Consider the following 26,470-nt stretch of genomic DNA (forward strand, 5'->3'; position numbering starts at 1 on the left):
ATTATTGGGTTAACTTAAAATAAATTTAAAAAGCCCAAATAAAATTATTTGGAAGCCCAAATAATTTTATTTCTAATTAAATGGCCCAAAAATCCAATTAAAGCATTAAACATTTTAAAATTAAAATACTCGAGCCCGGCCCACCTAGCCCGGACCCGAACCTACCTGACCCGACCCTAGACCCTACTGACCCGACCCACTACCCTGACCCAACCCGGAACCACCCAGGACCCCCCCTTACCCGACGCCCCCTCTCCTTGCCCTCGGCTGTGCGAGCAGCAGCCCTTTAGGGGCTGCTGCCGCCTCGCTCCGGCCGCCCCTGGCCGGAGCGCCGCCGGCAGGACCTTCCCAGGGTCCTGCCGGTTCGAACCCAGCCTTGGCTCGGCTGGGTCATGACCTAGCATGACCAGCCGAGCCCCTCTTCCACTAAACCCTAAACTGCCGCCTCCCATGACCAAACCTTGCACCAGCTTGTACCCTGCCGTGAACCAGCCTGAACCCCTGGACCCAGCTCGACCCTAGGCACCCTAGGACACCCCTCGAACCTGACCCAGCAGACCATGCTTGTCCCATGCCAAGAAAACGTGAGCATATGCCATCCAAACATGAAAAACGTGAGCTGTTCAATATTCAATTCAAGATATTGCATGCACTCAATGAAAATCAGAATAAAAAATAAAAGATCTGCCATAAAAACGTGTATGTAGCTTATATGGTGTTAAAGAAAGGAGTTAAACATGCCTTGATAATTATTTGACAACGAACGATGCGTTTACGGGACTCCGGGACGACGAACGGACCAAAAACCTTCAAAGGTGGAGCTTGGTTGGATCGGCTATGGAGTTTTCTGTCAAGAGGGATGATGGAGGCGTGAAGGATGGTGGAAGAAAAGAGTTATCGGCTAATGAGATAGTGGTAGGGTAGGTTTAGGTTTTAAATAGATTAAATAGAATTAAAATGGAATATTAATTAATATAATATAGTTAGGTAGATAATATGACATAAAATATAAATTTTTAAACTAATAAAATTAATAATAAATCTGATATTAAACCAAAATCCCGAAATAATAACTTTGGGAATTTTTAAATATTAATAAAAGTCAATAAAATGACTTATTTTGACTAAAAATCAACTATTAAATAAATATATAACTAAATACTAAAATTTTCTTGACAAAATATCTTAAAATAACATTTTAAGGCTAAAACAACTCATAAAATATTTTTGGCTAAATATTTTGGCGTCTCGTCCGTCCACGGTCCCGTCTACGCGATCAAAACCAATTAATTTCCATAAATCACAAAATCACTAATTTTGGGTTAAATGCTAAAATAACTTAAATCATGCATATAAATCACATAATAACACATAAATTCATTTAACCCTTATTTTAAAATTAATTTCTCCTAATTATGCATGCGAATTTACGTATTAAAATTTCCGGGTGTTACAAGAAGTGTGCTGCTCGTGTGATTTTGGCTTCAACATTTTTCTCCTTATTTCGTTTTATTTATTCTATTTCATATAAAAATTTTAGGAGAACTTTTACTCTTTATTTTCTCATATGTTGGAGAAAATTGATTGTTACAATAATCACTAGTTTTAGGGTTTGTAAAACTCTTTGAAAGTTTTCTAGTGAAGTTTTGCCCTGAGGCGCTGCAAGAGTATCTTATACTCTTGCTTAAATTATTTGAGTCTATTTATTTGGTTGCTTGTTTATTTTATTTACGCTTTAATTATATTCCGCTGCAAATTACTCAAGGTGTTATTGTAGGTGTTGTCAACACCTTGTGACAACACCTCAAACTGTTTATGTGCAACCCCAATTCCCTTACAAGTGGCATCAGAGCCATATTCTTGATACACTAAGAACTGATCTTGGTTTTTTTATTTTATTACAGGGAATAAGATGGACTCGTCGTCTGTTGCAAACTCGTTTTTGAAACCTCCGGTCCTTGATGGCACGAATTATGCACTATGGAAGAATAGGATGCGATATACTATTAAGGCTATGGATGTTCGTGCTTGGCAAAGTATTCTGACTGGTTGTACTCCTCCAAAGACGCTAGATGAAGATGGAGACTATATCATCAAGCAAGAAGAAACTTGGACTGCCGAGGAAACACAAAGTTCAAGCTACAATGCTAAAGCCCTCAATGCAATTTTTGCAACTGTGGATATGAGGATGTATGGAATCATAGCTGACTGCACTATTGCTAAGGATGCATGGGATGCTCTTCAAGAACACTGTGAAGGAACTGATAGCGTGAGAAGAACAAGATTGAGATTGTTAAACGCTAGATTTGAGAATATCAGGATGGATGAGAATGAAACTATTGCTGATTATGATAAGAAACTTAGGGAGATAGCTACAAAGGCGCATGCTCTTGGAGGACCTATTGCTAGTGAAACTATGGTGAACAAGGTGCTTCGATCCTTGCCTAAAAGATTCAATGGGAAGATTTGGGCGCTTGAAGAAATAAAAGACACTTCAAAGATGAAGATGACTGAACTAATTAGCATTCTTCAAGTTTTTGAGATGAACAATACAGAACAAGAGAAGGATAAAGGAAAATCAATAACCCTTCAAGCCTCAAAACCTTCATACGAGGAGTATGTTCAATTTCATCAAGAAGTTCATCAATCTTATCTAGAAGATGATTCGATCTCTCTCATGACTAGGAAATTCAATGATTATCTAAAGAAGATGAAAGAGTCAAGAAAGACGGATCAAAAACTCAAGGCTGCAATGTTCTCTAATAAGTCTTTAAGGATTACTGGACCAGAACAATCACCATGGAAACCTGTTGATACTCCTAAGCCTCGACTGATGTTGGAAGGGAAGAAGAAGTTTGTGTCAAAGAAGTTGGACACTGTTCAATGTCATGCTTGTCAAGGCTTTGGTCACTATGCAAATGAGTATGCCAACACACTTAGGAAAGGGATAAACACGTCTTTGAGTGATGAAGAGTCTGAAGAAGAAGAACTGGAAGATGAAGAAATTCATACTGCCTTATCTGCTCTACTGGAGAGCAAGAAAAAGTTTCAAGTCAATCCTTTAGGTGTTGCCGCAGGTGTTGCCACACCTGGCCGCAACATCTCCCAAAGGTCAATTTGTTTGAATTCTTCCATTACTGATAATATGTGTGATAATGATCTAGGTGAAGAAACAATGTCCATGGAAGAAGCTCGGATGATGTTTGAAGAGTTACATACTGATTGGGTTGAAAGGAATAAGATGAATACTATTCTTTCAAAGGAAAATTCTGATCTAAAGGTTGATGTGTCAAGACTGAAAGTCATGCTGAGTAAGAAAGACATGGAATTAAGCCAAGTGAAGAAAGAACTCGGAAAAGCAAATGCTACTTTGGCCAAGTTTAATTCAAGTACTTCCAAGCTTGATTTGTTACTCATGATGGGAAGAGATGGTACGACTGGTTTAGGTTTTGAAAACAGCATATTTGAGGCTGGTGAAAGTTCGAAAGGCCCTGTGTTTGTCAAGGAAAGTAGCAGTATAGAAAGCTCAAGCAAAAAGGCCTTACCAATTGATCCTCCAAAACCAAAACCAAAACCAAAACCAAAGCCACAGCCTGCTGCTTCTTCAATGTTTAGAAGGAAATGAAAGTACATTTGTCACTACTGTCATAGACCTGGTCACATCAAATCATACTATTTTAAGCTGCAGGAAGAATACAGATATAGATCTGCATCGAAGGTGTTGCCAACACCTCCCCACAACATCTCCAGAAGCAGATCTTATGTAAGAAAGGTTTGGGTACCAAAAGCTGATATTCAATGTCATATGATTTATACTGCTTTGAGAACTAATGTTTCAGGTGCATGGTACTTCGATAGAGGTAGCTCACGGCATATGACAGGATCCAAAAATTTTCTCACTGATTATGTTGAACAGAAAAGTGGAAAAGTAACCTATGGTGGAGGTTCTAAGGGAAACATTGTTGGAAAGGGAACTCTGAATGTTGCTGGTTTGCCTAAGCTTCGCATTGTGTTTCATGTTGAAGGATTAACCGCAAATCTAATAAGCATAAGCCAACTTTGTGATGATAATTTGCATGTGCAATTTGATAAGAAATTATGTAAAGTTTTTGATGATTCAAATCTCTGTGTCATGAAAAGTACGAGGTCATCCGAAAACTGCTATCAACTCGGAGAAGAGATGGCTTGTAGAAACACAAAAGTTAATGAGTTTTATCTATGGCATCAAAAATTGGGTCATGAAAATTTCAAGACATTAAAGAACTTAAGTAAGTTAGATGCTGTGAGAGGTATGCCTAACTTAAAATCTGGTATTTCATTTGTTTGTGAAGCATGTCAGAAAGGAAAGCAGACTAGGGTGTCACACGAGGTGTTGCCAACTTCTATGACAACACGCTGCCTTGAGCTTTTACATATGAACTTGATGGGTTCAATGGATGTTGAAAGCTTTGGAGGTAAGAAATATTCTTTTGTTTGTGTGGATGATTTCTCACGATATACATGGGTAAATTTTCTGAGAGAAAAATCGGACACATTTGATGCCTTCATGAAACTGCTCACTAAGATTACGAATCTACATAATCTGAAGGTAATCCGTATTCGCACTGATCATGGTAAGAAGTTCGAAAACTCTTCTTTTGCTAGCTTGTGTGATAAGAAAGGTATTTCTCATGAATTTTCTGCTCCTAAAACTCCACAACAAAATGGAATTGCTGAAAGGAAAAATAGGACTTTGCAAGAAATGGCAAGAGTGATGTTGAGTTCAAAAATTATTTCAAAACGTTTTTGGGCTGAAGCCTTGAATACTGCATGCCATATTTCAAATAGAGTTTATTTAAGGAATGGTACTACTATGACATCCTATGAAATTCTCATGGGAAAGATGTCAAACCTTAAATATTTTCATGTTTTTGGATGTGTATATCACGTTTTGAATGATAGGGATCATCTTGCTAAATTTGATGCAAAAAGTGATAAGTGTATGTTCTTGGGATATTCATCAAATAGCCGAGCCTATAGAATGTATAACTTGAGAACAAGGACTATTTTTGAGTCAATTAATGTTGTTTTTGATGACTTTGCAGATCTAAAGAAGAAAACAACTGAGGATGAAGTTAATGATCTGCTGGATAATTTTGGAAATTTAAATGCTGTCAAAGGAGTATTGCCAACACCCCCGACAACACCTCCTACAGAAAATACAGAATCAAAATTTGAAAAGTCCACTGATGAGAATACTGATGAGAGCAGTGAGGTAAATGAAGTTGGAAAGAATGTTCCAAGCAGAATTCAGAAGAATCACCCTACCTCACAGGTCATTGGAGATGTGCATGGAGACTTGCAAACTCGAAGAAAAGAGAAAGTGGATTATCGAAAGATGGCAGGTTTGTTGTGCATGAGTTCTAAATATTCTCAGGTAAGATTCTCTTGTTTCGTGTCAAACATTGAACCCAAAAAGGTTGAAGAGGCTTTAAAAGATGAATTTTGGGTCAATGCTATGCATGAAGAGTTAGAACAATTTGTTAGGAATGATGTTTGGTACTTGGCACCGTGTCCTGCTCATGGTAATGTCATAGGAACTAAATGGATTTTCAAGAATAAAACTGATGAGTCGGGAAACATCATTAGAAATAAAGCTAGGTTGGTAGCTCAAGGGTATACACAGGTTGAAGGGGTGGATTTTGATGAAACATTTGCTCCTGTAGCCCGTATTGAGTCTGTCCGACTTTTGCTTGAAATTTTCGTGTAACATGTGAATGAAACTTTTTCAAATGGATGTAAAAAGTGCCTTTTTGAATGGGATCCTAAATGAAGACGTTTTTGTGAAACAACCTAAAGGGTTTGAGGATCTAAATCATCTTGATCATGTGTATAAGTTAAAAAAGACATTGTATGGATTGAAGCAAGCACCACGTGCATGGTATGGAAGACTAACTGAGTACTCGCTCAATATTGGCTTCAAAAGAGGTGAAGTTGATAAGACTTTGTTTGTGCAAAAGTATCAAGGTAATATCTTAATTTGCCAGATTTATGTGGATGATATAATTTTTTGTGCTTCAAATGATAAACTTGTTGATGATTTTGTGAAGTGCATGTCTTCAACATTTGAGATGAGCATGGTTGGTGAGTTAACATATTTCTTAGGCTTGCAAGTGAAACAAATGCATGATGGTATATTTTTGTGTCAAAGCAAGTATGCTAAAAATCTCGTGAAGAAGTTTCTGAATGACAACACTAAACACATGCGCACACCTATGGGGTCTAATAAAAAATTGTCTAGGGAGGATGTTGCCGAAGGTGTTGACAACACCCTCTACAGAAGCATGATTGGTAGTCTTTTGTATTTAAGTGCTACTAGACCTGATATCATGTATAGTGTTTGTTTGTATGCTAGATACCAGTCTAACCCAAAAATTACTTACTTGAAGGCCGTAAAACGTATACTGAAATATGTGGCTGGAACTTTGAATTTGGGTTTGTGGTACACTAAAGAAAGCAATTCAAATTTTGTAGGTTTTAGTGATGCTGATTGGACTGGGGATTTAGATGAGAGAAAGAGCACTTCGGGAGGATTTTTCTACTTGGGAAATAACTTAGTGTCATGGTATAGTAAGAAAAAAAACTGTGTCTCACTGTCTACTACCGAGTCTGAGTATGTTGTTGTTGGTAGTTGTTGTTCACAACTCCTTTGGATGAATCAAATGCTAAATGATTATGGTGTTAAGAGTGATACTCATATTGTGTACTGTGATAATTCTAGTGCCATTGATATATCCAAAAATCCAGTACAACACTCTCGAACCAAACACATTGACATTAGACATCACTTCATTCGAGATTTGGTCGAGAAAAGCATGATCTTAATTGAGTTTGTTGGAACTAATAACCAATTAGCTGATATATTCACAAAAGCTTTGGATTTCGAGAGATTTTTCAGTCTAAGGAAGTCTCTCAGTATGTGTGCATTATAGACAGAACCGATATGTTGTCAGGAGTGTTGCCAATACCCTGTGACAACACCTTTTCATGCATGTGCATTTTTATGATTTTAGGCATATTGCAGTCATGCATTCATTCTGTTTTGTGATGTATTGGATACTTTGTAACCATTGACTAGTTTTCACTCAGGATTCTTTGCAAAATATTTTACAGTTTATTTTGGATAAATTGAAGAAGAATTCTGACTAAGTCACGAAGTAGTGGAGGGACGTTCGTGTATTCCATGATCTTGTCCCAAATGAAAAGTGACTTTGCAAAATCAGAATATCAAAAGAACAAGAATGATTAAGCTTGAATTGAATCAATCATCAAATTTGATTGATAATCAGAAGCAAATGGAAAAAGCTACCTAAAGGAGTCCATTTGAAGATCGTTCCTTTAGTGTGCAGGCTACCACTTCTACAAAAATAATGAATTAGATATAATAATTTTTCTGAATCCTGAAGTGTTGCTGGGAGATGTTGCCAACATCGTGGATAACACCTTATTTGTCAACATATATTTGGGCATATAATTGCATTTTATTTTTATGTCACACTCTGTTTTAGACATAATTAGGACATGCATATTTTTAGTTGTGAATATCTTTGGCCGAAAGATTATGAATTCTGATCAAACAAAAGTTTTGATTTTTGCCCTATCCACTGAATTTTTGAATTTGAATGGGATTGGATTTTGTTTCAGTGGTGTTACAGTCTGATGAGGAGTTAAATTTGGAAATATTTGATGAAATATTTGGGCCTAGATTATCGGTGGAAATCAAGGGATTTATTGCCTAATTTAAATCGGATTTGTTACCGTTTTTGGAGAGTTACCGTTGGGGATTTTATTACCGTTGGGGGCCTACTGAAACCAAGTTAGAATAGGAAAATGTTTGGATTGTTATATATCTAAGTTCTTATCTGTTTATGGAAATATATTATTTACTTGTTTCGTCTCACATCCCTTTATTCTCATTGCTCTCTGATTACTATTGCCCTATTCCTTTCTCGATTTTTCATCCTCACATATTCAAATGGCAGGAAAGGGTTTTGATCCCCAAGATATTCGATCGGAGATGGGCCACACGGAAGATGTTGCTGAAAGTGTGACAACACCTCTGCCACCACACCCTCTGTCCGAGCAAGCTCTGATTCCTGTTACTGAAGAACCAGTGCCCCTAGACTCCATTGCTCCAGGAGAGCCTGATAATGTCATTGATGTGGAAAATCTACCAGACATGACTGTTCTGAATAAGGTGTTTCCATCAAAACCCTTGACCCGTCGTTCTAAGAGACAGGCCAGATACAATCCAGATTACACCGCCTCCAAACGATTCCATGGAAAGGGTTAATCCTCAAGACCATCTTTGGTGGATACTGAGTTTACTTCTGGAGATGAAAGCTCTGATGAAGATTTCAAGCTAGTGCGCCAAAAAAGGGGAAAACTAGTACCCAGGAACCATCTGGAGATGCTATTCCAGTTCCTTTAGCTGCTAAAAGCAAATAATCAAGTGATTATTCTGATAAGGACTCCGCAGAGTCAGAAACCCCATCACCTGTTGCTGATAAATAAAAGGATGCATCTGCATCTATTCCTTCTGTTGAGGAGCCATCATCTACTACTCCTCCTGTTCTGTCTGATGATGAGGAGATGTCAATAGCCCAGTTCATGGCTAAGATGAAGAAGTCTAAAAGCAAGAAACCTGCTGATGCAGCTCCTGTTCAAGAATCCGAGGATGAACCTGATGAGGAGATGCTCAAGGAATTTGCTGATAACCGCCCACAACCTTCTGACAGTTCCAGCTCTGATTCGAGTAAAGGTTCAGATGCTGAGAAGGAATTGGAAGAAGAGTCAGTTTCTGATGACTCTGATGAAGAAGAAGAAGAAGAAGAAGAAGAAGAAGAAGAAGGTGCTGAGGAAGGTGTTGCCGACACCTTGGACAACCCCTTGGGTGAAGAATATTGGGTAAACACGTCCTATTCCTCTACCTTTTATTCTAAGGAGATTGCTGAATGCTGGGAGAAATATGCTGATCGGGAGTTCCTGGAGGAACACAACATTGATGTTGAGAGCTATGGAGCTCAGAACATGATCAAATTTTTTGAGGTAAGGAATATACTTTCTGCAGTTACTACTGTTGGTCCTTACTGCAGAGAACTTGTGCGAGAGTTCTACTGCAATCTCACTGAAGCTGTGAAGGATCCAAGGTACATGAAGTATGGGAAAGTGTATGTGCGTGGGCAGATTTTCTCTTTCAGTCCTGCTGTTATAAATGGTTTTCTCCAGACTCCTTCCTCTGATGATGCTGCTCTACCTACCATTGATGAGATGACATTGGTCATCACTGGAGGACATGTTACTGTTTTCCCAGCTCATCCTAAAAAGTTTCAGGCTGCCAAGCTTACTTCCTTGTACTCTGTTCTACACAAGATGGCTGTGAAGACCTGGACTCCATCCGGAAATTCTACTGTGGTTACCAGGCATCAAGCCCCTGTCTTGTATGCTATTGGTACTAGAATCGCATTCAATTATGGCCGAATTGTGTTCGACACAGTCATGGCCTTTGCAGATTGTGCTCAACCAACCCTGAAGTTGCCTTATCCATCCCTAATCTATTCTATGTTGCTGTCTCAAGAGATTGAGAAGGATGATGATGAGCTACTTACTGAGCCTGAGGAGTTGCTAAAGATCGCATCTGCATTACTCAAGGGAAATAGGAAGATAGATCTTTCTTGGTTTGAATCGGGTGTTGTGGCAGGTGTTGTCAACACCCCCTTTGTCGCTGCTGTTTTTGTACCCCCTTCTGCTGCTCAAGATATTGATCCTGCTTTTATTCAAGCTCAACGGCTGCATGCTGAGCAGAAGATTACCCAAGCGAAGGCTGATCTAGCCTATTACGAAGGAATGAAGGCTCACTATGAGTCCCTCTTAAGTGAAGCTGGCCCTTCTGAACAAAAAGGGGGAGAAGGAAGTGAAGCAGGAGAAGAAGCTGATGGCTCATCTGAGAGCAATCAATTCTAGTTTGTTTATATTTTATTTATTTTGGTTTTGCTAGTATAGTTTATATTTCTTTTGGTCTTAGGTATTGTTTTTTTTCTCTGATCATAATCAAAACTATTCTTTGGTGATGTCCGCTCTGATATGAATTCTTGTTTCTGTTTCTCCTTGAACTTATGTTTTCTGATTTGAAGTGTTGTACCTAGATGTTGCCAACATCTCGTGGCAACACCTCTGCTTATACTTAGGGAAAGAATCTATTTAGGGGGAGTTTTGATTAAGGGGGAGTCTATTTGATCTGTTCGTGAATTAAATGTGTTTTGTCCAAAAAGGCAAAAATGGAGAGATTGAAAGAAATATTTTATTCCTTAAAATCATCCTATTTTGAAAAGATTTTATTTAAATATCTTTTGCCTTTCTTGGACATGAAGTTATTTATTTTCTTGAATAACTTGATTTGAGATTTTGATAAGCTTATTATAATATCTTATCTAATATATTGTTTTCATATTGTGTAGATTTGATATGAACAAATCTAGAAAATCCTATGTCTACAAGGAAACATCTACAAGGAAGGATTCTAGTCTATATATTGGAGAGAGACAAATCAATTGGAGAGACCGATACATAGAGAGACCGTGTGAGTTTATATACGTTGAGAAAGAGCTGTAGAACTACTAAAGCTTGCATCGGTCGTTGTTACTTGAAGCCTTGAAGAACACTCGAAGATCGGTGATCAAGAAGTGTGCTGCTCGTGTGATTTTGACTTCAATATTTTTCTCCTTATTTCGTTTTATTTATTCTATTTCATATAGAATTTTTAGGAGAACTTTTACTTTTTATTTTTTCATATATTGGAGAAAATTGATATTGTTACAATAATCACTAGTTTTAGGGTTTGTAAAATTCTTTGAAAGTTTTCTAGTAAAGTTTTGCCCTGAGGCGCTGTAAGAGTATCTTATACTCTTGCTTAAATTATTTGAGTCTATTTATTTGGTTACTTGTTTATTTTATTTACGCTTTAATTATATTCCGCTGCAAATTACTCAAGGTGTTATTGTAAATGTTGTCAACATCTTGTGACAACACCTCAAACTGTTTATGTGCAACCCCAATTCCCTTACAAACTCCTTTTTCTTTTCCCTCACATTGAATTAGTTATCTCCATATACTCGACACTTGCCCAAGAATCACAGGTTTTCACTCAGAAATCAAGATCCCCAAAAGAGTGAAAGTGAGTAGAGTTCGTTTGGTATTTTCACCGGCAAAATACTTCTCTTGGTATGCCAAATATTTTGTAAACTCATGCGGGGTATATGGCATTCGGATTTCATTTGTTGGGAACATGGGTTTGTCGGAACTCGAAAGTCAAATTGCAGGGGTAGAGTGGTAATTTAAAAAACCATACACAATTTTATCATCTCCACAAAAAATGTACCAAACGGTTAATTAAATTATCACAACTTTAATATATTCCAACGTTATCCAACAAAGTCCGTATGCATTAATAATCTCATATCACCTACCAAATGCACCCAATTGGATTGGATAAGACCACAAATAGGGCTAACACATTAAAGTCCAATCCATTCAAGTCGGGCTATATCTGATTGAAAGCCCGACCCGACACCACAGTTCCGTTCATATCATCTCCTCTTCATGAAGGACTAAACATTTGTTTACCTCCTTCCCTAAACTGAAAAGAGCCATCTTTTCACGGGATTTCTGTTTCAAGAATCTTGATTCTCTAAAACCACTCCACTACAACATATCAATCTCCCTCGGACTCGACATGAACGAAGCACAGTTTATTTTTCTAACAAATTACAGCAGCATAACATATATGCCATGTTATTAAAAAAAAAAACATATATGCCATGGAAAACCGCATCAGGCAAAGTTCAAGTCTCGGTATATCCAAGAAAGAAAAGCCCAACAAAGCCAAAGATAAAACAGTAATCTTAAAATTTGGGGTACCTAGAAACCAATGCAACCAGCATTTCAAGAGCAACTCAGACAAGATTGTATGTTTTAAGTTGTAGTTTAAGTTCATATATTTTCAAACATAAAAGTTCATACATCTTACACCAACCTTGAAAATATACCTACCCGAAACGACATGTGAGTTCAAAGTTTGCAAAAGCTTAGCAAAACAAGGGGGCCGCAGCATGGTGGCTGCACATGAGTAAATAGGGGGATTACAGACATTATTACATTATGGGCAACCAGGCTGAGGCCTATGTGTCTCATCCATGTTGATCCTGTTTTTATTATAAACAACTAAACAACCACTGCCCCTTCGTTTAGGTTTCTTTTTCTTTTTTGATGGTTGAATTTCAGGGTTCATACCAGAAGCCTCAAAATTGGTTGTCAAATTCTTCTTCTTTTTTGATGGTTGAATTTCCGGGTTCAAACCAGGAGCCTCAAAACTGGGCGTCGAAAGCATTGGCCCACTTGGATGCAATTCTGTGTCAGCATCAGGTTTTCTCCATTCTATGGCCTTAACTGCAAAGATTGATAGGCCTGTATTATTAGTTAACTGCAACCTCTGTCTTTCAAACAAACAATCAGTAAAGTCTCACCGAATCAATAATAATTCAAGAGCGCAAGAAATTTTATAATCACAGAATAAATGTAAAGCATGAAAAATATGGACGTGAACATCCATTGATTACTTTTTTTAAACATGGCTGAAAATGCAGCAAGTCTACTAAGTGCATTTAATAGAAAAGCTTTCCAGTGACTGGACTGTATCAGTAGCGAAACAGTAAAAACATTTCAATTAGTCTGCGCACACCAAAATACTCCTTTTGAATTTTGATTCAACTTAAAACCGTGAAACCTAAATGCCATGAATATTAAAATGTTACACCTTCCAAGGGATTGAGAGATCCAGGCATGCTAGGATCACCACCACCATTTGGAGGTGCAGGACGAGCAGGTCGCTTTCTCACATAGTTCTCTTGCAAAGGTTTTGGAATTTGAAATGAAAACTGTGACAACCGAACCCCTTCTTCTTCGCACTTGGGATGCTCATTAAGATACCTTGAAAGAGAGAGTGTCACAAGACAGCACAAAGGCATGTAGGAAAACAATAAATATCCACTTTAAAACCGTAGGAAGCAGCATTTGATATTCAAGTTTATACTGGCGTGAAAAAAAATTGTACCTCTGAACTTCCACCATAGACCGTAGTCTCTTGCCAGATGGTGCAACATAATATCTGAAAAGAATGGTGATAGAATAAAATACAACAAGAGCGCAATTGTTTACATAGTAATTAATGCTAGAATAACTACTTAAATAGAATTACAAGTAACACCGATGCTGACAACAAAAGATAAAGCCTCTCTGTCAAATCATGTTTAATAAAATCAGAGCTATTGAAGTAGGCTATCAATTTGAAAAATATTTCCCCACAACTCCTCTCCGAAGAATTCTCCCAAATCTATTCGGCAGTGTCATCTCTGGTGCAAACTTCCACAACAAGCAGAATGCCGATTCTGCCACAGAGGAATCAATTAAAAGGCTAAAAAGTTTCTCTTGATTACATAATTTGGTCGGGAAACTATTCGTAACATTTAATGCTTCAAAATGCGCATAGGAATTCCAACTCAGGATGAATTCAATGCCATATTATAAATTTCTACATCGATTGACGATACCTCTAGATTTCATTTTCTCACCATCACATACGTTGAGTCACGATTGGAAGGAAAAAAAATGAAATAAATATTTGAAGTACTGGATTAAGATGAATCGGAAGTTTTATTGAGCTTCAAAGTCTATTTAAGGCTAAAAAGTAATTATTAGAACTTAAGAAATGAAAAGCTAAAAATTCGAACCAATTATGCGGTTCGAACATCCAAAGGTCGTTTGGTTGGTTCAAAAGGATGTCTGTTTGGTCAAATGGTCATTTTGTAGGGCAAACAAACTTTTGTAAGGTCAAAGTACGGTACCCTTATTCACGGTCCCAAACGTGGAGTTTTGGCTTCTAACGGCTATGTCTCCTCAAAAAGAGCCATGGCAACAATAGAGAGCCATCCTAAAACCTTTGGACACATATAAATGCCGGTGTGATTCAAAAGATAAGAGGTGTTGAGTTCAAGATTAAAACAAGTTCTCTAGATATGCATTGCTCGTGCTATCACTTTGCCTTTCTATCTTTCTATTCTCATGCTTTTGGCTGAAATCTTGCTCTAACAAGTTGAAGGATTGTAGCATTTGAATTTTGCGCGTAGGCAAGAGCCTAGAGGTTAAATTTCCAAAATCTAGTAACACGAGGACGAAGAATTTTAATGTCTTAACATTTTCGGAATTCTAATCAAGTATTTTTATTTTCACTTGGTTTTATTTGAACCCTCCATTACCTACATTGATGTAACACAAGTTTAAGAGATTTCATATTATTTATTTCCTATTTTATAATTATCATGTTTTTGGTATTAGAATTTTTATATTTTAGATCTTTCCATATTTTAGTTGAATTAGAATGTCATGTAAGTCTATTACTCATATCTAAACACAGAATAGGGCATTCAGAACATTTCAGTTTTATAGTATTTTTCTCTCAGTCAAGTTGCATTTAGTTTTGAAACACCCCTCCCGCTGCACCAAAATTGGCATTCGAGACAAGTGATTTACATAGCGTGCTATAGCTCATTCTAGATAGCGAGTGCGCTACACAACACTCGTTCTTCGCATTTTACATGAATAGTGCACATTATTTGACGGAGAGGCACGTCTTTGCACGGATAGCGTGTTGTATCATGCTATTTAAGAAATAAGGAACACTATTTCGGCCAAAATCAAAGGCCCCCATAAAAAGGCAGATTTGAGCCAAAATTGAACGTCCACATTGCGTCTTGTTGATGAGGAAGAGGATATGAATGCTGAAAATCATTGTGTTGTGACTCCAACAAACTTTGATAGTGGGAATTTTCCAACTATATATAGTTTTGATGATGATAGTGACATACAATTGGATGATACCAATTATTTTTAGGTTATGTTGTTTTAGTTGTGAGGCTTTCTAAGTAGCGTTGTTTTTCGTTATTTGGATTGGCTTATTATAACATATGAATTATTATAGTTTCATGGCTAATTATCTCAATTATTTACTCATATAAGTATGCTCTACTTTTGAAATTAAATAAATTAACTGATGGACACAAATAGCTTATGCAATGCACAACGCTATTCACGCTACGCCGTGGCAGGTTAAAAGCGTTACGTGCCAATGCTACATTCTTAAAACAATGTTACAGACCAGGATTTTTGGTTTTTCACCTAAATATGATGGCTGAGGATGCTTCTAGTGGTAAACAACTCTTAAGCAATGAACAATGAATCGACAGAGCCAAAATACGACTCTCCATGGCATTGATGAAACTCTTCATAATCTCATGCAGATGATGAAAGCATGATTGAAGAAGTCAGGCGTGGACGAAGAGAGAAGCTGCCACACGCAGATACTAACTGCATGGAGAAAAGCAACTCTGAGAAAGATAACGACAAGGCGATTGACAGGCTAGAAAAATCTAAAGGAGGCTAATATTCAACATAAGTTCTCACAAACATGGGCTTGAGAAGAGTTTAATAAAGGAAAATCGGTAATGGGGGATTCATGCAAGAACAGATTTCCAACTGGCACTTATAACAAGATCGAGTACAAAGAAAATTGGTTCTGTCAGAGTTATAATCAAGAATGATAATAATGATAATAAAATTGATCTTTAAAGTTGCGTGAATATCTCCAATATTTTGAAAAAACATTGACTTTGATATTTTCGACTATTTTCTGCCAAACTTAAACTCGAGGACGTGTTTTTTCCAAGAGGAAGAGATTGATGGCTGATGCAGCAGAAGTTTTAGAGTTTACATATTATTTATTTCCTATTTTAAGATTGTTATATATTTGGTATGATAAATATTTTTTTTTTATTTTAGTTATTTCCATGCTTTAATTGAATTAGAACTCAATACAAGTCTATTACTTGTATCCAAACATAGAATTCAATATTTCTAATATTTCATTTTCTTGGTATTTTCTTTCAATTGAGTCGGGCTTTATTGTTTCGTTCGAAACACCACTTCCATTTCACCATACATTGAGATTAAATACCTAATATTCGGCAATGGCAATCACCATTCAAAGGACGAAGCCCACAACATAATGTCGGAACAGTCCCTTGTAGCAGTAGAATCAAATGGATGGCTCCATCTTGATATTTATTCAAACTAGAGTTTTCATGCACTATGTTATTTTACAGCAAGACAAACCGATCAGCATATTTTGCTGTTCTCAGCCGTAATAAGGAGTTGGCCCATCTTGCTGAATCGAAATGAAAGGTTTCATTTCCACTAAATATATTCAACCACTATTCTAGAACAGTTTAAAACACTTCATCACCTTGCTAAAACAATGATGCTACATTGCAACTGTTCATCCCACTGAAGTAAATGCTTTCAACAAATATTGACTAAATACAAGGAATCAACTGAAAAAAAATGCATATATAACACAAGGCAAGAAAAAGTCCAGCGAAAAACTAATACGATGGAATACACGAAACGAAAAAGCTAGCATGAAATAGGGGTCATCTGATGGTTTATTTTAATAGTTGGTTGATATTTGAAGCGCTCAATTGTATTGCAACAATTAGAATATGAGTGAGTGTTTAAACTGTTAAAGGATCATAAATTATTTTTTCACGCATATCTAATATAGAATTAACTGACTAAATCAACATTTAATTCAAATTGGTCTTTCGAGAAACTAATCATCTAGGGCCATGTATAGTTAATAAATTATCATATAAACGTGACTATAATACCAAAAAGTGCAGTAAAACAGCACTCACAACCAGAGAACAAAAACATAAGGTGAAATTATATGAAGAAAGATAACCACAAGGCGATTGACTCGCAAGAACAATCTATTTGTATAATTATAAATTACTGTTCAGAACATTTTGAATCACATTAAACAAAATTCGATTTGCGACAGGTGCTAAATTAGAATAAAATTCCTACACTTTTAGGTATTTATTTGAATCAATTACTTTCAGATTTAATTTCAAAATTATTGCAACCAGTGAGTTCAAGTCTTCCTCGAACTGTTATACCCGCGGTTAAAACCTAAAACATTACTTTGAGTAAACAAAGCATTGAAAGTCAATGGATACATACACATCTGCAAACCTAGTGCTTCCTTCGCCTCTGATTCTCAAAAGCCGTTGCCACCCAGGAGGGGGTTGAGCAATGCTCGGTTTGTCGATCGCCCAAAGCCTACTGCCATCTTGTGTAATATCAGGAGGAACATCACATGATATCTCAGCCCGCCAATCTCGAGCAGTTTCACAGATAAAGGGTTGTTCCATTATGTGTTCTCGTATTTCTTCATACTTTTCCTTTGTCGGAATGAGTCTCCATTTAAAACAGTCGGCGCATTGAACAGTGAATGCTCCTATAGATGGCTTTGGTGTTTGACTAGAAAAGGGATGCGGCCTACGGAAAGGTAGAGGTGTACAACTAATGGGGTCTGGAACAGTTTCAACTTCACCCGCACCAACAACAGCAGGATCATAAAGCACCAACTGCAAATGAGAATTATCAGAAGATGGAATTTCTTTATCTACTGTCCCACTATTTTCTATTTTGGCAGGACTAATATCTCCTCCATTCGGAGCAGGATGAATAGAACAATTTGAGGCATTCAGTTCTCCATCCACATTTTTCAGGTTATCATCACTTGCCGAAGGATTGATAATATCATTCTTCCTCTTCAACTTAATGGTGAGTTTCAATGAACGCGGCTCTGTCTCAGTCTCCATCACTTAATCTGATACAATATAATCAATAAAACATGTACCTTTAAAATAGCGTTCAAGAATTTGCAGAACCTTTGATAAGCTAACCTGCTAGGAAATTACTGGGATATATCTCGTATCAATTGCTGAAAGAAATGCCAACTCTAAATTCAGCTGTGGTCATTCTTTACTTCTCCCAATGATTCATGCCCAGCACAGGCAAAATAAGATCAGTTACCTCTCCTCCTCAAGGTAATAGAAGTAAAAATCTGCAGAAACTGATTTAAGTATCCATTTGTAAGTCCCTCCAAATGAAGCGAAAAATGTAGGATTTAATTAACTGATGAACATTAACCATGCTAGATGCACCAATTTATTTTCCGTAAATCTATCAAATAATAATAGATAAACATAAACGAGTTATTCAAATATACAAAGAACAATTCAGATTGAAAATGAATTCAAAGGGCAATTAGGTCGATTTTATTACCATCCCTTGAAGCCAAAAATACATGAATGCTCCTTGAGATGTATAGGTGGCGAAGAAAATACAAAATATAGTGGTTGATGACTCCATAGTAAATTAATACGGACACTCCGTTCAACAAAGTGGGCCCATTAAACAACAAAGCTGACAGAGTAGGAAGCCAAGAGTCATTAAATATTCAAACCAACTTTGTTTGAATTCAAAGTTAGTTCCAGCATCTGTAAACCACTGTCATAAATAAAAGGTAAGTTACCGCATGCCATGAGATATCAGATGTGTAAATTGTGGCAATGCGTTCAATTCAGTTTTCACGAAACTTATGCTACACAAATTATTTTGTAACGGAATAATCAAAAGAACAAGTCCTTTTCGAACATCGATAAACCAAGAGTCAGACCTTTTCTTCTGAAACTACAAGAACAAAAATGGAATAGCCCACGGCATATGGCAAAAGATTTATGTTTTACTGGCAGATATCTATGCCTCAATCCGACAGAACCAGTTTACAATACTTATAAAAACATCGTGACTAAAAAATGGACAGATGATACTCTTTCGAGAATAACATAGCTCAAGCAATTAGCTTTTCAGGTCGCCTTTGAGCTTACAATCGAAAAAGACAATCAATTCCATGTCCAATGCCAAAACGTATCTTTCTTGAAAGCTAATAGCAGTTATTAGAAAATTAGAACCTCATTGGTAAAAAGAGACATGAAGAAACACAGCCTCAAGTGACACAGACCACAGAAGCATACTATAGCCAAGAAAAAATAAAATTTTAGAAGCAAATAATTCGTATTTCAACTACTGGAAACAATACTACCTGACAAATAAAATCATTTTCAAGGGAAAAAGAAAAAGAGGATACTTAAAGGTAGCATTAGAATGTTCAAAACAAAACCCATTTCCAGAATCTACAAAAATGAAACACGCACGCAAAACAAAACTCATTCATTCAACAAAATAACTCAAACATTCACCACATTACCCAAAAACAACAAAAAAACAGACACTCAAATGCACAAGAAATCTAAGAACAACAGAATCATACCAAACCCCGAGTACTAACATCAAAGATCCAACCAAAGCAGCAAAACATACAGATAAACCGAGTAAAAATCATCTAACAGTTGAGCACAGAGACAGAGATATAAACATAAAGTCCCAAAATGGCCAGTGAAAATTGCACAGAAAAGGATCGGAGGGATCAGAACTGAAATTAAACAAAACCCACGATTCATTCGATGAAACTAAGCCAATCTGGTGCAAAGAATCCTTTCTACCTGCTCCTGTAATGCTGTGTTGCGGATGTTTTCCCCTCCTCGGGATGTGAGAGAAGAAGGGAGGTAGAATGGAATTGGACGTTGTTTTACATTGGATTTCTTCATTAAAGACAGTAAATTGTGGAAAATCTCGATATTCGAGATTACTGTAATAAAGCAATTTTTCCAAATGCTTTTTTTTTTTCCGTAGAAAAATTAAACAAATCAATGTGTATTTGAATATAATATTTCAAATAATATTTTATTGTTTAAACATAAATTGAATAAAAGTGATAAAAGCTATACATTTTTATTTTTTTAGTTTATAAAAGTCCAACTATGCATTATTTTCTTAAGAAAATAGTTTTTCCAAAGTGTATCCTTTTTTATTCCTTTTTAAAAAAATCAAAATGTATCCCTTTAAGCACACTCAATAGACTACATGCATTACATCAATTCACTCAAAATAAATATATATATATATATTACATCAATTTACCTTCTGATTTTGTAATTTCAAACAAAAATGCAGTAAATTATGTGTTGAATTCGCAAAATTATTCACAATATTTACTTAATTTTTGCGAAGTTAGCACATAATTTAGTAAAATCAAGTAAATACATGGTAACTTCGTAATATTTTTAGTATGAATAGTTGTTCTGTGAGACGATCTCATATATTTTTATCGGTTAATGATCGTGAGACGGGTCAAACATGTTCATATTTACAACAAAATGTAATTTTTTCGACTTTAAAAATTAATATTTTTTCTTGTATGATCTAAATAAGAAATCTGTTTCACAAAATTGTCACGTGAGATCATCTCACAAGAGTTTTTATATATTAGTATATAGTAATATGCCACTAATATCTTCTCAATATTTTCGAAATTTTATTTAGTAAATTATTAGTTAACTCTATTTCATATGGTTGATAAGGAAAAATAAAATAAAATAAAATGCATTATATTTTATATCACTCGGCGAAGATATTTAATTTTTCGAAATTATGGGCTACAAACGATAATTTATCTGGTAAAATACATTGGATGAATTAATTTTTTATTGCAAATTATGTGATTAATATATATTTATTTTAAAATATAATACATGTTACAAAGACATCACAAATATCAAAGGTTCGAGAGAATAGGCAAGTGTATAAATAAAAAAAATGGCTAAATTATATTCTAAATTTTGTTTCTATGCTTTTTCTGGGTTGCTTTTGGAAATCCATCATTTCAAATTCTTTGACTCGATTTTGAGTGGAAAAATTTTAAATCCATAAATTTCGATGGTATGTATGGTTAGGAATGACGATTTTTTTCGCGGGTTCGGAGTCTTATGGGAAAACCCATAACAGGTCATGTTCGAGGAGGTTTTTTTGGGGCATGAGTTCAGGTTCGAAGACTTTCATATCGAGGCGGGCATGAAAATGTCATCTTTAACCCCCAAACTCACGCCCGATGATGATGATGATGATGTTATTATTATTATTGATGAAGTGTAACACTTTTTTATTATCAAATTTTATTAGGATGACTTTTTTTATTCGGGGACGGCGATGAGGAAGGTATCCCCGCACCCGTCTCTTCCTATTGTCATCCCTATTTATGGTTAACAATAAAACAATAGATGAAATTCTAAATATACACACTACTTATTTACACATTTATATAAATTAAAATAGATTTTAAATGACATTATTATTGGGTGGATGTGAAATACATCCTCATTACATTAAATACTTATGGGTTCAGTATATTGTGCAGAATGAAATTGTCTGGCTTGTGTCTGGACAGATGTTGTGACACCTACTGAGACAGAACACGAATAAAATTATTTAAGTCGAGGCTAGAGTAGGACTTCATTTCTTTAAGATGAATTTGCCCCACACACAATGTTAATGGAATACGAAAATCATCTTCCAATTTACAACGACATAAATTTTGTAATAAAAGCACTCCAAATTACGAATGTGAATATGCATTTTGATATGGAATGAAGAACAGAAATGTATGCAGCAAAATGAGAGTGCACAAAAATTTAATTCAATATTTGAAATTCCAGGCTATGTAAAAAATGATTCCATTCAGACATAGGGATCTGTATATAGACATTCAAAGGTTGGAGGGGCCTTCTCACAAATTGGTGTGTCTCTTGGATGAAATTCAATATGATCCGTCAGATTTGATCTCGTCTGATTGATCTTAACCAATGGATGGCATCTTCTTGTAGAATTAAATCTCGTGCGTTCATTTCCAGATCAACTCTCCAGATCGCACTCCTTGTGGATGATCACATCCCTTAGATTCACCATTTGATCCATCAGATCTTAACCACCCAATCTAGCGGTCCAAATTCATCCAGATTTCATCCAACGGTTTTGGTCCACGAATCATCACAACCCTTCATCTAGTCCTTATGAACCAACACATCCGATCGCCTCTCAACCTAAAACGATTCGATCCTACTACTACTAATATTTTTTTTTACAAATAAATAACTAAATATTTAATATAAAATATATTTAAAAACTATACATCCATAAATGAATAAATAAATAACTAATACTTAATATAATATATATATATATATATATATATACTTGAAACGTGTAAATATATATATTAAATAATTACTTTCTAAAATAATTATAAACATAAACAATTTTCCATAAAAATATTCCAACTAAAAAAAAACCATAATAAGAATTTGCATGCAAATAAAATAAGTATAACCCATGCAATAAAATCATCATCAACCTCTCATTAAAAATTCTCACCTAAAATCCATAAACCCATAATCAAATCATAAAACATGTGCGGAAAACATAATAATATTCAATTCACTGAAAACATGACTAGAGCGATGGTCACGGACTAGCCAACTGTCGGGATCTCATACGTCCTCACCGCTAGTCGGGGCAAAATGCTCTACATCAGTGTCTACCTGCTCACCTGCACCATTTAAGTCTAGTGAGTTTAGAGGCTCAGCACACTCTATCTCATAATAACAACATGAATAAAAGTAATGCACCATATAATACATGCAAGATACATAATAAATAATACATATATATTCATGCATGTCTTATTAAGACATGTATCATAATCATCACATAACATAACATACATACTCATACATAATCATCATGCATCATAATAAGGGCATATCATCATTTAAAAATCTGAAGGTTATATCCATGTTGTGTGACGTGTCATGTCGATTGATCAATCTAAAACCAGCGTACGTGGCGGTGGGATCCCCACCTCTTGGCCCCTTCACAAGGCTGACCCCGGATCTGTAGACAATATAATCATAATCGTATGGAAAGGCAATCGGGCCCCAGTATCCCGATCCACAGTCCCGTGTCATATGGAAAGGTCTCCGGGCCTAGGCATCCCATTTCCAATCCCGTAGGTTGTCACGCACCCACTTCAACTCCCTTAAAATATTTTTCATTGCCCAGCATCACACATATAAATATAACATCATGCACATAAATAAAATTTTTCATGATCTTATTTTCATAAAATATTGTCCGTAAATATATATTTAATTATTTAATAATAAATGTAAAAACAATATTTTTTCATAATTAAAATATTCATGCAATAATTAAATATATATTTACGGACCATGCATAATTTTCATTGATTCGTTTAGGCTGCTGACTCCTTAGAATTAAGCCCATTAACTTTTAGACTGGCCCAAAAATTCACAGACTGACCCAAAAATTCTTATGGGCCCACGAGCCCATAAAAATCATTGGGCTAACTTAAATAAAATATTTGAGGTCCAAATAAAATTATTTGGAGGCCCAAATAATTTTATAACTAATTAATTTAGCCCAAAAACACAATAAATCATTAAATACTTAAAAATAAAAATACTCGAGCCCGGACCACCTAACCCAGACCCGGACCAACCTGACATGACCCATGACCCTAATGACCCGACCCAGGACCCAGACCCAACCCGGATCTGCCCTAAAACCTAGAACTCGATCCCCCTTTTCTTCCCAAGCTGCTGCCGCGTGCAGCACCTAATTCCGGCATTCGGCCGGCCAACTCCGGCCACCAATGACCGGATTACCACCACCCAAGTCTAGCCCACTCCTAGATGTTTCTAACAAGCCAAAACCCAGACCAAACCATTGACTATGGAGTGAGAACGAAGCTCTGGAATCTTGCCTATCTGCAGCTCATGCGCAGACGCGAGCAGTTGCAGCGTTTTCCATCGTGCGGCTTTCTCAGACCACCAATGACCATGAAACCGCTTCCTATACCTCTCTAACATCCATACAGTTATAACACAACAAACCACGCACAAATACATGGCCTGAGGAAGGAGAACGAACCCCCTTTTCTCATAACCCTGAACCTGCGCGAACCATGCACCAGAAACCAACAGCTTCATGTCTGACCATTCCAGCCCCAAACCGGCTACACCACTCAACCCTAAGGACCCTAAGACACGTCCATAACCCCCTTCCAACAGCCTGATCCAAACCATATCAGAAAATCAAATAAAAACATGAGAAAATATGGGAAAAGAACATATACGGTTCAACATGGTTGCATATTCTTTATAAAAATCTAACACACATGCAATATCAATGGTTTTCAAGCAAGAATCAGAATATAAAACTTAAATGGTGGCCAAAAAGAGAATTCAAATGTGCCTTGATTGATTTTCGAAGCCAAAAACGTGATCGCAACGTGTGATGACCCGAGTTCTAATCTCTCATTAATCTCATTAATCATTATTAAACCATGTTAGACAATAATCAAAGTCTAAACAAAAGAATAAAAATTTTTTTTTTTTTCTAACATATTACACGGCGCACGCGCGGCAGGTCTTCTCGCGCGCGCGCCGGCCTCCAAATTCGAAGGTCGCGACTTGGCTCGCGCGCGCGCGAGCAGGGGCTCGCCCGTGCGCCAACCAATGCTGCAGAAAAAAAATTACATTTCCCTGTTGCTGTCAAATACTCCATCATGCACATATTTGGTTCAAGATCAATTCCTACCAAAGTCTAGACATGATGAAATCAAGCATAACAACTACCATGCATTCCAACATGCTTTCAATGCTAGTAATAAACCAATCCAAAGCTTTACTACATCAACATAATATCATAAACATGCAAGATCATTGTCATATATCAAAATCAAGATACATCCTGATGGAATCAAGTAGTTACATCATTTCTCAAGTTCTAAATACAACCACAAGACCTTAACTAGATCATCTACAAGTCTTGTACAAGTATCTTTAAACATGATCATGATTGAGACTTATTAAACTTCATGACAGCACACATAACTCCTAACTCGGATCCTCACGCTATATCGATTTCATCCCTTGTTCTTTAAGTCCGCCTTTGCCCGGTTCCACTTCCTCCTATTGCAATGACACATACAACAAAACAATAGCCGGATAACTCCGGTGAGAAATAGATTTCCCAGTAAAAGCAACTAAACATGCATAATCAATATCACAATCATGATATAGAAGTAAATACAATGCATGCTTTCAAAACAAGGTTCTTTTCATCATTCATCAATTGGGATCCCGAGAAGAAGATATCATAGCTAATCCACCGACACACCCTATCGAGGTGGGGCTACTATCTTGCTCCTCTAGACTTTGAAGCCATTATATATTTAGCTCAGACGCTAGGCTCAAACAACCACCCAGGCCATACATATACAATCCCTCAAATCGTCTATTCGAACGTGTCCGTTCATTTCAAACTCAAAGGAATAAGTCATCAAGATGAATGCAACATGTAACATAATCAGGGCATTCATTATATCAAGAACTTATTCAAGTAATCAAAAGAAAGCACATAAGAGCACTTAAACAAACAAGTATGTGAATTGAGGGAACTCGATACAAACCATCTCGAGTTGTAATCCCAATCAGATTGTAGTCCACTTTTACCTTTCAAATGTGATGTCTAGAAGGTCTTCAAACTTGTCAAAATCTGTACAAGATCACACACCAAGCATAACTCAAAATCTGCTCAAGATCAACCCCAAACTTCAACAAGAATTCCAAAGAAAACTCTACCAACCTTGTTCAATCTTCTATCGGTTTCGAAGTCGACGTTCTTGAGTTGAGTTGCCCTGTTTATGCACTGAGACAATAGCATAACAAACAAGGAACCATTATCTAATAGTTCAGCAACTTCCAAAGCCAAAAACAATATCAAATCACTTCAATTCAAGAATTCGACGGCATTTCGGTATAACTCGGCGATTCCCGCAAATCTCTAAATCATTTCAAACATTCATATCACTTATTCAACCTCTAAACCAACATATCAGCAGGTGTATAGATTGAATCACAGCTAAGAAAGCATAAGAACAAGATATACAACTCAAGCTTCAATCAAACTTCAAGATTAACAAAGCTAGAAGCTCAACAACACCAAATCAAAACCAACATCTGATATCTGCCATTTTCGAAATCCCAAACCTTGATGAACAAATAAGATACTTACATCAAATCGAAGGTCTTGGCGAGAGGATTCCAAAACATCTTTCGGAATCGAAATCGGATAATCGTAGCCCAAGATATGAAGATTTTAAGACAAAGAAATGAATTGGAAATTCTCTTGACAGTTGCTCTCGGTTTTCCTTCTTTCCTTGGCTGAAGAATCTGATGAAATTGCTTCCAATGACACGTGCACATGCTGAGTAACAACTTCAATTCTGATAAGTTAAATACAATTTGCACTTTAGCCCCTCAAGAGTTCAAAAATTGCAATTCAGTCCTCAATTACTCAATTCATTCAAATTCAATCCTAATCAATTTAAGAATATTAGAATTTAAATCAAAACTCCAAATATTCCCAAATTAATTATTCTCGGATTAAAATTAAATAATTCCGGGCGTTACAATTCTCCCCCACTAAGACTCGA

The 26,470-nt window shown here is 36.3% G+C and overlaps 1 protein-coding gene across 4 annotated transcripts; it reads right to left on the reverse strand.

Moving 5' to 3' along the window:
• Positions 1–12,000: 12,000 nt before the first annotated feature.
• LOC140891444 (methyl-CpG-binding domain-containing protein 2) lies at positions 12,001–19,665 on the reverse strand. 4 transcript variants are annotated; one of them, XM_073299933.1, is made up of 6 exons: positions 19,560–19,665; positions 17,913–18,067; positions 17,170–17,821; positions 13,148–13,201; positions 12,851–13,023; positions 12,001–12,483 (listed from the first exon to the last, which is right to left on the reverse strand). In XM_073299933.1, exons 3-6 carry the CDS (start codon positions 17,811–17,813, stop codon positions 12,194–12,196), a joined length of 1,161 nt encoding a protein of 386 aa, XP_073156034.1. In that variant the 5' UTR covers positions 17,814–17,821; positions 17,913–18,067; positions 19,560–19,665; the 3' UTR covers positions 12,001–12,193. The 4 variants fall into 4 exon arrangements, with proteins under 4 accessions (XP_073156034.1, XP_073156030.1, XP_073156032.1 ...); XM_073299929.1 differs by having other exon boundaries at positions 17,898–18,067; XM_073299931.1 differs by having other exon boundaries at positions 17,898–18,058; positions 19,560–19,661.
• Between the last annotated feature and the right edge of the window lie 6,805 nt (positions 19,666–26,470).

Source organism: Henckelia pumila, chromosome 3 (genome assembly GCF_033568475.1).
Source record: "Henckelia pumila isolate YLH828 chromosome 3, ASM3356847v2, whole genome shotgun sequence".
Lineage (NCBI taxonomy): Eukaryota > Viridiplantae > Streptophyta > Magnoliopsida > Lamiales > Gesneriaceae > Henckelia > Henckelia pumila.